The 10677-nt window shown below is 48.0% G+C and overlaps 1 protein-coding gene across 1 annotated transcript; it reads right to left on the bottom strand.

The window, feature by feature from the left end:
- Positions 1 to 434: 434 nt before the first annotated feature.
- LOC128116167 (ferritin light chain 1-like) lies at positions 435 to 5808 on the bottom strand. The gene is made up of 2 exons (XM_052747373.1): positions 5722 to 5808; positions 435 to 1043 (listed from the first exon to the last, which is right to left on the bottom strand). The coding sequence occupies exons 1-2, from the start codon at positions 5806 to 5808 to the stop codon at positions 486 to 488; spliced, it is 645 nt and encodes a 214-aa protein (XP_052603333.1). The 3' UTR covers positions 435 to 485.
- Between the last annotated feature and the right edge of the window lie 4869 nt (positions 5809 to 10677).

Below are 10677 nucleotides of genomic sequence, written 5' to 3'. Positions count from 1 at the left end.
GTGTGTCTTTCTCTATATCTCCACCTTATTGTTTTGAGACAGGGTTCCTGACTGAACCAGAAGCTTGCCATTTTTTGACAAGGTCGATTGTCCAGCAAGCTCTTGGAATCTTCCTGTCTCTACTCTCCATTGCTGGGACTATATGTTTTTGCAGTCACATCTGGACTTTTACATGGGTGTTGGGATTTCAAAATCAGGTCCTCATGCTTACAGAACAAGGATACTTTACCCACTGTGCCATCTTCCAGCTACCCACAAGCATAACGTTTATGACAATGTATTTTCGAGGTAGGGTAGAGACATACTTATAATACAATAACTTTTTTTTTTTTTTTTGCTATTTCAAAATGCTTTATTTTCACTTGGTCCTGAGACTTGGGAGGGGCTCCAGAGCAGTTAACAAAGCTGCCTAGAGGTTTGGGTGAAGGTCCTGAGGCTGGCTGGTTGCAGAGCAGAGGAGGGAGCCCCTTGGAAGGTGAGGCCTCCTAGTCAGTCTTGAGAGTGAGCCTCTCGAAGAGGTACTCGCCCAGAGATGGCGAGGGCACACCGGTCTGTGCTGGCACACCGGTCTGTGCTGGCTGCGGCACAGCCACCCTGCGGAGGTTGGTCAGGTGGTTGCCCATCTTCTTGATGAGCTTCACCCAGTCATCCAGGAAGTGGTTTTCCAGGAAGTCACAGAGGTGAGGATCTGTGCGAGCAGAAGCCAGGGCATGAAGATCCAAGAGGGCCTGGTTCAGGCTCTTCTCCAGGACCAAAGCAGCTTCCATGGCCTCCTGGGATTTACCCCACTCATCTTGAGACGGCTTCTGCACAGCCTGGAATAGTGCGCGGCCTCCGTGTTCGTTCTGCATCTTGAGCGGCCGCTCGGCGCCCTCGCGCTTCTCCTCGGCCAATTCGCGGAAGAAGTGGCCGACACCCTCCAGAGTCACGTCATCCGGGTCAAAATAGTAGCCCAAAGAAAGGCAGGTGTAGGAGGCCCGCAGGTGCAAGTTGGCCAGGCGGTTCACTGCAGCCTCCACTTCGGTGGAAAAATTCTGACGGACCTAGGTAGGAGCTCATGGCTGATACGCAGTGGAGCTAACCGCGGAGAGACAGTGCTGGCTGGTCCTGGGAGCCAAGGCGTCGAGGAGATGGTCCCAGAGACTGCGACTAGAGACACTGGGAGGCGGCTGGACGCTAACAAAGGGAGGCCCCGGGTCTGCTCCGTCCAAACACTGTTGAAGCAAGACACAGACGCGGGATCTCCGGGCGCTGCGTACAATAACTTTTTAAGGTAAGTTCTTGTTCAACAACTACACAACTCATTGAACATGGAGAATCTGAGCTGGTGCCTGTATGGAGCCTTTACCTCCTACATTCTACTGTCTGTGGTACAAGAAGGTACCCTTCATGCTACCAGGAAAGAAATATAAACACCAACCCAGCCACAGATACTTTGATTTACAATGGTGTCCTGCCTGCAAGATATGCTAGGGCAATGGTGGCACCAAGCTTGTGGGAGTCACCAACCAATATCTGATTTGACTTAAGGCCCACTCCACGAAATGGAACCCACACTTGACGCTGTTTGGGTGTCCAGGAATATAGGGTAAAATCAAATACTACTGTTCTAACATATATACATAATACATACACACGCACACACATTGATAAAATGATACCTAATGACATTCTGTTATATTCCTCCATCAGTGCCTTGCTCAGCCATCAAAAGAAAAGCCTCCTCCTGTAGCACATGGGAACAAATACAGAGCCCCGGTGTTCAGCAAGCTCTTGGAATCTTTCTGTCTCCAATCTCCGTTGCTGGGGCTATATGATTATGCAGGGAATGAGAGACCTTGGAACACTCAGCCCGAATTGGGATGTCTCCATCAAATCCCTCCCCTCAGGGCCCAGAGAACCCCACAGAAGAGGGGGCAGAAGGAACAGAAGAGCCAGAGAGCATGAAGGATACCAATAAAACAAGGAATTCTAAATCAACATGATCAAAGTTCATATGAACTCACAGAGACGGAGGCAGCATGCACAGGGCTCACACAGGCCTGCACCAGAGTTTGTGTATGTATTATGGCTTCCAGTTTAGTGTTTTTATGGGATTCCTAAGTGTGCAAACGACGGGTCTCTGATTCTTGTGCCTTCTCTTGGGCCCTTTTCCTTCTCTTTGTCTTGTCTAACTCTGATGTGATAGTTTTTATTTCTGTGGGTTTTTTTTAATGTGGGGAAACGTTTATGATAGACACAAATATTTGCTTTTAAAAAGTATGACATAGGGCAGGGCGGTGGTGGTGCACACCTTTAATTCTAGCATCCAGGAGGCAGAGCCAGGCAGATCTCTGAGTTTGAGGCCAGCCTGGGCTACAGAGCGAGATCCAGGACAGGCACCAATACTACACGGAGAAACTCTGTTTTGGAAAACAAAACAAAACAAGAACAAAAGCATGACATATATTTGCATATACAACTTCAATTAGATAAAAATAGATAGAAAAGGGAAATCAGAAGGTTCATGAATGAGCCCAAGGCCAGCCTGAACCACAAAGCAAGAGAGCCTGCCTAAAACAATTGTATAAAAAATGTACCACATTAAAATAGTTGTCTCTCTGTGAGGGACAATGGGAAACTGTTTTTAATACATTTTGTCCCCATATTATATAATGAGTATGCACTATATAATCAGAAAAAAATATTTTAAAACTGATAGTTTCTATGTTTGATATGATTAGTATTTTACACATAAAGATTGTAGTTTATGAAACATTATGTATGCTACATATAAAATTAATCAAATAATTCTGTTAGTACTGTCATGGATCTTTAGATGGTACACAGTACCTTTATTACAGAGCTGACCTATATAATCTGTGACCAGATAAACAAACCTCAGAGGTTCTTAGGACAACTACATTAACTTTAAATGGTGACAGGGTGACAGCAATAAGAGCCTGCCTCCCAGACTCGTAGCAGATGCCAACCACTTGAGTTCTCTTCCACTCAGTGCTGACTGATCCCTGTTTCCTGATGGCCTCTCTGGAGCATGAAGAGAGAAAGACCCTGTGAATCCAGCTGGAGCCGAACCAAGTCAAGTCTGAGATGGACAGGAAGATTGCCAAGAAGGATGAGGAGATGGACCAGCTGAAGAGAAACCACATTAGAGTTGTGGAGACACATAGAGCATGCTGGACACAGAGACCAGGAGCAGGAATGATGTTCTGAGAGTCAGGAAGAAGATGGAGGGAGATCTGAATCGTGTGTGTGTGTGTGTGTGTGTGTGTGTGTGTGTGTGTGTGTGTGTGTGTATTTGGTTTTTTCGAGACAGGGTTTCTCTGTGTAGTTTTGGTGCCTGTCCTAGATCTTGCTTTTGTAGACCAGGCTGGCCTGGAACTCACAGAGATCTGCCTGGCTCTGCCTCCCGAGTGCTGGGATTAAAGTCGTGTGCCACCACCACCACCACCACCACCACCACCCGACTGGATCTTATATTTTATTATCCCTTAGAAATCTGTTTTTCTCCCTCCCTCCCTCCCTCCCTCCCTCCCTCCCTCCACCTCCTCTCTTTCTTTTGCTTTTTGTTTGTTTTTTTGAGACAGGGTTTCTTTGGGTAGCCCTGACTGTCCTGGAACTAGCTCTGTAGATCAGGCTGCCTTAAATTCACACAGATCCACCTGCCTCTGCCTCCCAAGTGCTGGGATTAAAGGCGTGCGCTGCCACCACCACCACCACCACCACCACCACCGGCTGAAACCTGTTTGTTTTCTAATGAGAGACAGATAGTGAGTGGATCAACATGGGAGGGAGCTGAGAGGAGCTGGGGGGAGTAGAGGGAGGGGAAACCATACCAGGAAATATGGGAGAAAAGTTATTTTCAATAAGAGGGGGAGGAAGAAGGTAGACTCTTGCTGTTGTACACACTCATGTTCCTCTTGCCTCATCCTCCAGAGTAGCTGGGGTTACACACATGCACCTGAATGCACAGTTGACTGCTTTGTGGGGGAGATGCACTTGGCTGTGCATGTTTTCATTTAGGCTGCTGATGGAAGTCGCGAGAAGAGACTGGAAAGCCGGGCGGTGGTGTCGCACATGCCTTTAACCCCAGCACTTGGGAGGCAGAGCCAGGCGGATCTTTGTGAGTTCGAGGCCAGCCTGGTCTACAGAGCGAGATCCAGGAAAGGCTCAAAGCTACACAGAGAAACCCGAAAAACCAAAAAAAAAAAAAAAAAAAAAAAAAAAAGAGACTGGAAGGGGAGGGAGTGTGGTAAGGTAACCGATGGGGCACAGGCATCACATCTTACTTGGGACCTCATCTCAGTGAGGGTTCTAGGGGAACCTCCTCCTGGCACTCACTATTTTTCAAGGCCTCACCCACACTGATGATGCCGACTCAGCTTAACCAATACAGTGGAGCCAAGGGATGCCAGGCTGATTCTGGGTCTTAAAAGGTATGTTTCAGCTGGGCGGTGGTGGCACATGCCTTTAATCCCAGCACTCGGGAGGCAGAGCCAGGCAGATCTCTGTGAGTTTGAGGCCAGCCTGGTCTACAGAGCGAGATCTAGGACAGGCATCAAAACTACACGGAGAAACGCTGTTTCAAAAAAAAAAAAAAAAAAGGTATGTTTCTGTGCTTCGGGGGAGCCCTGATCTACCCTGCAAGAGGTCTAGCTACCCTGACAGAGAGACCATGTGGATAGAGACTATTATTTAGTCATAAAGGGGAGAGAAAGAAAAGGGGGAGAGGGAGAAGGACAGAAGAGAGGAATGTGAGCGTGAGCGCACACTCGATCAATCCCAACAATCCTGACCAACGTGTCAGGCACACAAGCAAAGCCATTATGGGTGAGAGATCTCCAATGGGGACATGAAGGAGAACCATTCCGTTGATCTCTAGACCCCTAAACCGTGGGTCATAATGCAGCAGCCATTCACTAATCATCTGCCCCACTCCCCGCAACCCTCTGTTCTTGCTGCTGTCACCTTCTCTTGTCCCTGTCACTGACAGCTTTTGTCCCTGGCCTGGGGCTCTCTTTCCCCAGCAGACTCACTGTTGATCCTGGTGACTTCAGAATCCACACGGATGATGTTAGGGCTTGGTGGCTCCTCTCGTTCCACCCTTCCTTTGCTGTCTGCCCTAGACCCTCTCTGGATCTGGGGACATCAGCTTGCTGTACCATGCCCCCTTCTTCAGCACCCTTCCCTCTTGTTATTTCGCTCTCTGACTCTGGCCCTTGCACTCCAGCAATTCTGCACATTATGCAGTTTCCCATTGTCATGACCCTGCATCTACCTCTTTCTGATTTTTAAAAATTTGTCATTCTGAGGCCGGGTGTGGTCACACACTCCTTTAATCCCATTGCTTGGGAGGCAGAGGCAGGTGGGTCTCTGTAAGTTCGAGGCCCGCTTGGTCTACAGAGTGAGTTTCAGGACAGTCAGGGCTATGTAGAGAGACCTTGTCTCAAAAAAAAAAAAAAATCACCAGCCAATCAATCAAACAATAATTGTCATTCTGTGGAGGGGGGTGTGTATATGCGAGCGTGTTTGTATGGTTGTGTGCACGTATGTGTATGTGTGTAGAGGACAGAAGTTGACATCAAGTATTTTCCACAATCTTTCTCTACCTTGGTTTTTGAGGTAGAGTCTTTCACTGAACCTGGAGCTCACTCACTAATTAAATAGGCGAGCCCTGAGCCCCATGGCTCCACCATTGTACCTTCTCAGCACTGGGTGTACCTCCACTCCTGGCTTTCTGGGTGGATGTTGGGGATCCACACTCAGGCCCTCCTGCTTTTTAGGCAACACTTTATAGGGCCGAGCCATCTCCTCGGTCCCATCCATTTTTGTTGTCTTTGAATATCTAGTCCCAATATCAACTGTTAGGAAGACTCATCCCACTGCATAACCTTTGTATACTCAGCAAAATCACCGGCCATGAACGTGAAGCTTTAGTTCTTGGCCATCAGTTCTGTTCTGTTGATGTTTATTCTTAGATGAGTCCCACACTGTCTTGGTTACTATAGTCTGTAGTAAAATTTGGAATCAGGAAGTTAGGTCTTCCAAGTCTGTTCTTTTTTGTGTTTTCTTCCAAGTTTTAGGATCAACTTGTTAATTTCAACAAAAAGACCAGAAAAAGTGACTAGGAATTATTGTCATCCAATCAATAAATTTTCCAACATGGAAAATTGTTCATCTGTTTGGGTTTTTTTGTTTTTCATTCTTCTCTTTCTTCCTTCCTTCCTTCCTTCCTTCCTTCCTTCCTTCCTTCCTCCCTCCCTCCCTCCCTCCCTCCCTCCCTCCCTCCCCCCCCTCTTTCTTTCTGTCTCTCTCTCCCCTCTACTTTCTCTCTTTCTTTCTTATTATGTAGCTCTAGCTGGTCTGGAATTTGCTGTGTAGATAAGGTTGACCTTGAAGTCAGAGATTCCGCCCCACCACCACCCGTCTCCCAAATGCTAGGAATAAAGGAATCCATCACCAAACATGGCTTCTGGTCTTTAATTTTTATGAAAAACATTTGTAGTTTTCAGTGTACAGTTCCTTACTTCTGTGGACTGCCATCCTAAACCTCGCATCCTTACTGAAGCTGTCGTCACCAGAATCCTCCCCTTTATCCCAGTCTCACAGCTTCACTGGAGAAATGCCATTGATCTTGACCCTGACCTCGAAGCCCAGAACTCTCCTGAATCTGCTCACTGCTTCCCGTAGCTGCCAGTCTCTTACCATTTTCCGTACTCGGTCTCGGGTCCTCTGTGTCATCCAGGTGCCCTGTGTCTCTCTCTTATCACTGTTTCATCACCATGGCTGAATCCTCCAGTGACATGCTGCATGTAAGTGGTATGGGTAGACACTCTTGTCTTGTTCCTGACCTGAGAGGGAGGGGTTCAGCTCCTGTTCTCAAGTATGGTGTAACCAGCTTTTCACGGATCACCTCTCTCCAGTTGAGGACATTCCCTTTCATTTCCGGTTTGCGAAGTGTTTTTGTGAAAGGCTTTTAGAGTTGCCAAGTGCCTTTTCTTGCTGTGACGATCTTGTGGGGTTTGTCCTTTATCCTATTACTGTGGTGTATCATAATTGATTTTTGGATGCTAAGCCAAATCTCCGTCCCCGGGATAAGAATCCTTGTGGATTCCAGGACAAATCCACTTGGTCACGGTGTGAATGCCTCCCTATGGGCTTCTGGACCGTCTGCTAGCATTTTGCTGAGGCATTCAGAAGAGATGTGGAGTGGTAGTTTTCTTGCGTTGCCTTTGTCTGGTTTTGGTTTCAGAGTGACACTGGTCTTGTGGAATGAGCTGGCAGCCCTGTCCTGACGCATGTTTAAGTGCTCGAGGCTAAGTGACAACTCAGGGGCATTAAATACATTCATGGTGTCAGGCTACCCCGCACCACTATCCATTTCCAGAACTTTCTAGCAGAAATCATTACCCATTAGACAACAGCTCACAGTTCCTCTTTTCCTGGGGCCTTGGAAACCTGCAGTATAGTTTCTGGCTTTTTTAAAAAATTATTTATTTTTATTTTATGTGCATTGGTGTTTTGCCATGGGTGTCGGGTCCCCTGGAACTGGAGTTACAGACAGTTGTGAGCTGCCATGTGGGTGCTGGGAATTGAACCCGAGTCCTCTGGAAGAGCAGTCAGTGCTCCTAACCACTGAGCCGTCCCTCCAATCCTCTAGTTTCTGACTTTTATGAATTTTCGCACTGCCTTTCTATGTGCAGCCACGCAGTTTTTTCTCTCATATGTGTGTGCAAGCTTGCATGTATGTGTTTGTATGCGTGTTATATACATGTGTGCACATGTGGTCAGACGTCAACATTAAGTGTCTTATTCTGCCACTCTTCACCTTATTTTAAAACAAAGCATCCCCCGGTGACCAGAAGCTTGCCTTTTTGGCTAGACTGACTAGCCGGCGAGCATCCGGAATCCCCCTGCCTCTGTCCTCCCTCCCATAGCTCCTCATTGTACTGTAATTACTTGTTAGCTAAAGCTCTTGCCATCCTATCCCAAGCTTCAGTCAGCAAGGTCTGGCCTCTCTCCTTCTGACTGTCTAGCCTACTCTCCACCCTTCAGCCCCACCCCCACCCCACCCCTGCACACACACAGGCGCTGACTCCACATCTTGTTCACAGTAGAGGCTCAGTGCATACTGAATCCCTGATGAAGAAGACTGGCATCTCTCCTCAAGCTGACCCCGTGTGACCCCATGGCTCAAACTGATCGTGAAGGACTTGCTGACATCGGGAGGCAAAACAGTAAGTTTCAGGAGAGTCCAAGTAGATCAGTGTAGAACCAGACATCCAAGACAGTTCCATCAGGTTCATTACACTTGGAGAGGCACTGAGGGGTTCCAGAGCCCGGTGTCCTGAGGTTGTCCCAAGGGGGACTCTCCATCCTCTGGTTCCTCTTTATCCCACCGTCTCCTTCTGATCTCAAACTCACCACACACAGTTTCCCACTCACTGGACACGAAGTGTATATCTCTCAAAGCACGAAAGATGCTTAAGTAAGTATTGAACTAGGAGTTCAGAGCCCGGCAGTGGTGGCGCACGCCTTTAATCCCAGCACCTGAGAGGCAGAGGCAGGTGGATCTCTGAGTTGGAAGCCAGCCTGGTCTACAGAGGGGGTTCTAGGACAGCCAGGGCTACACAGAGAAACCCCATCTCAAAAAAAAAAATCAGTTTTGGACTTGGTTGGGGTGGCTGTGGCTTTTACCCTAAAGTTTATATTCTGACCAAGAATGTTGTTTAGGTCTGGAGAAATGGCTTGGTGGATAAAGGTGCTTGAACCAAGCCTGATATCTCTCTCTCTGTGTTTCTGTCTGCCTGTGCTTCTCTCTCTTTCTGTCTCTCTGTCTCCCTCTCTCAACAAATATAATAAATTTTTAAAGAGAAGTTTAAATGACAAGTTAAATATCTGTATGCATTTAACAATGACAGAAGGAAGCAGTCTGAGGTTGGACCTGGACAGGACAGGGTGTCCCCCTGAATAACAGCTCTCACATCTTGTGGCCAAACTGACAACTCTGTAACTCAGGAGGCTGACCCTTCACTATCCTGTGACCAGAGTGTCTTACTGTCACCGGGCCTGAGAGGACAGCAGACTGACTTCCCCTCAAGTCCAGTCACCAGACCCATCACCCTGGGGTGGGAGGCAACTTGGAATAATCTCTATCTTTCACTCCCAGACCAATTTCTTCCTGTTCCTTATCGCTTGATGAATCTGCATACTAATTAATAGCTGTTACTTCTCTCTCGGCAGCTTAACCTGCTGAGGAAAATTATGACAGAGTTACAAATGAGCGCTTGCCAAGATAGACTAATTACATCTCCAGGGACGAGCCTGGGATACTTCAGTCTGTCTTTTCCCTCCTCATCACCTTCCCCCAGAGAGTAAGTTCGCTCGAATCACTTCTGAGGAAAGCAAGGTGTGTTGCCAATTCAGTTCCCTGGGGCTGGTAGGGGGTAAAAGCCTCGAGGAAGGGGTTTGTCAGGGGAGTGCCTGATGGCCTTTGAAGGGGAGGGGGCCAAGGCTTCATTGTTCTCTTCCTTCCATGACACACCATCCCAGCACCTGCCTGAGGGTACTGGGGTGGAAGCAGACCATGCCTTCAAAGCTTGGCCGCACTATCTTGGGTTCGTGGTTGGCCAGCCCCCACTGTTCTGGGATCTGTGGACTGCCGGTGGGTACATTTTAACACCGTTCACAGTGAAGGAATCCTAAGTGACAGTCTCCACGAGAGACTGATAAAGGGGCTGCAGGGAGACCGGCTGGTAGCAGCCTCCTCGGTTTGCACCTTTAGAGATTCTCGGCACGGTGGTGCCCTCCCCAGGGCAGCCAACTCTATAGTAGGACATGAAGAACTGTAAATCAGGGTGGTGGGAAAACTTAGCCGTTGAATGATGCAGTCATCGAATTTTAGAGATCTTTATGGGGGAAAAATATTTAAAAATTTATTAAAATCCATGCCAGGTGGTGGCGGCGGCGGCGGCGGCGGCGGCGGCGGCGGCGGCGGCGGCGGCGCACACCTTTAATCCTAGCACTCGGGAGGCAGAGGCAGGTGGATCTCTGAGTTTGAGGCCAGCCTGGTCTACAGAGAGAGTTCCAGCACAGCCAGGGCTGTGCAGAGAAACCCTATCTCTTTGGGTTTTTTTTGGTTGTTGTTAAAACCCATAGCTCAGATTCATAAGAGGCCTTCAGATAAAACCAGAAGGGTGGGTGTATGTGTGTGTATATTTGTATGTGTAAATGTGTCTTGTGTGTATATATATGCATGTACATGTGTATATGTTTGTGTGTGTATTGTGTAGGCACATATATGTGTCTGAATGTGAATGTGTGTGTGTGCATATGAATGGGGGAGTGTTATGGTGTGTGTTCCTATGGGGTGTGTGTGTGTGTGTGTGTGTGTGTTGTAATGGTATGGATGTGCCCCCAAATTCGTGTACTGGCAGCTCGAGCCCCAATGCAATGGTGTTGGGAGGTATAACTCAGTGAAGAGGAGGTTGGTAAGGAGAGCATATCCCCTATGAAGGCAAGGATGTAATTCTTGTATGCAGAGCATGGCCTCTAAAGCAGAAGCTGCTCCCACGTCTTCATTTTAGCCCAGGGCTGCACACCTCTTCTCCATAAACTACGCAGTGTTACAGAAGATGGCCTGAGACGTCAAGCTGAATGCCAGCCGACAGTCACAGG

This window comes from Peromyscus californicus, unplaced genomic scaffold (genome assembly GCF_007827085.1).
Source record: "Peromyscus californicus insignis strain IS unplaced genomic scaffold, ASM782708v3 Scaffold_20__1_contigs__length_68692818, whole genome shotgun sequence".
Taxonomy (NCBI): domain Eukaryota; kingdom Metazoa; phylum Chordata; class Mammalia; order Rodentia; family Cricetidae; genus Peromyscus; species Peromyscus californicus.
This window is presented reverse-complemented; position numbering and strand designations above follow the sequence as displayed.

Bases quoted from the DNA above. Each gene is read 5' to 3' on its own strand.
- LOC128116167 (XM_052747373.1), bottom strand. From the start codon at position 5,808: ATGGCTCGGCCCTATAAAGTGTTGCCTAAAAAGCAGGAGGGCCTGAGT. The intron at 1,044-5,721 runs GTACACCCAGTG...GCTCCTACCTAG, and splicing joins CCAGAAAGCCAGGAGTGGAG to GTCCGTCAGAATTTTTCCAC.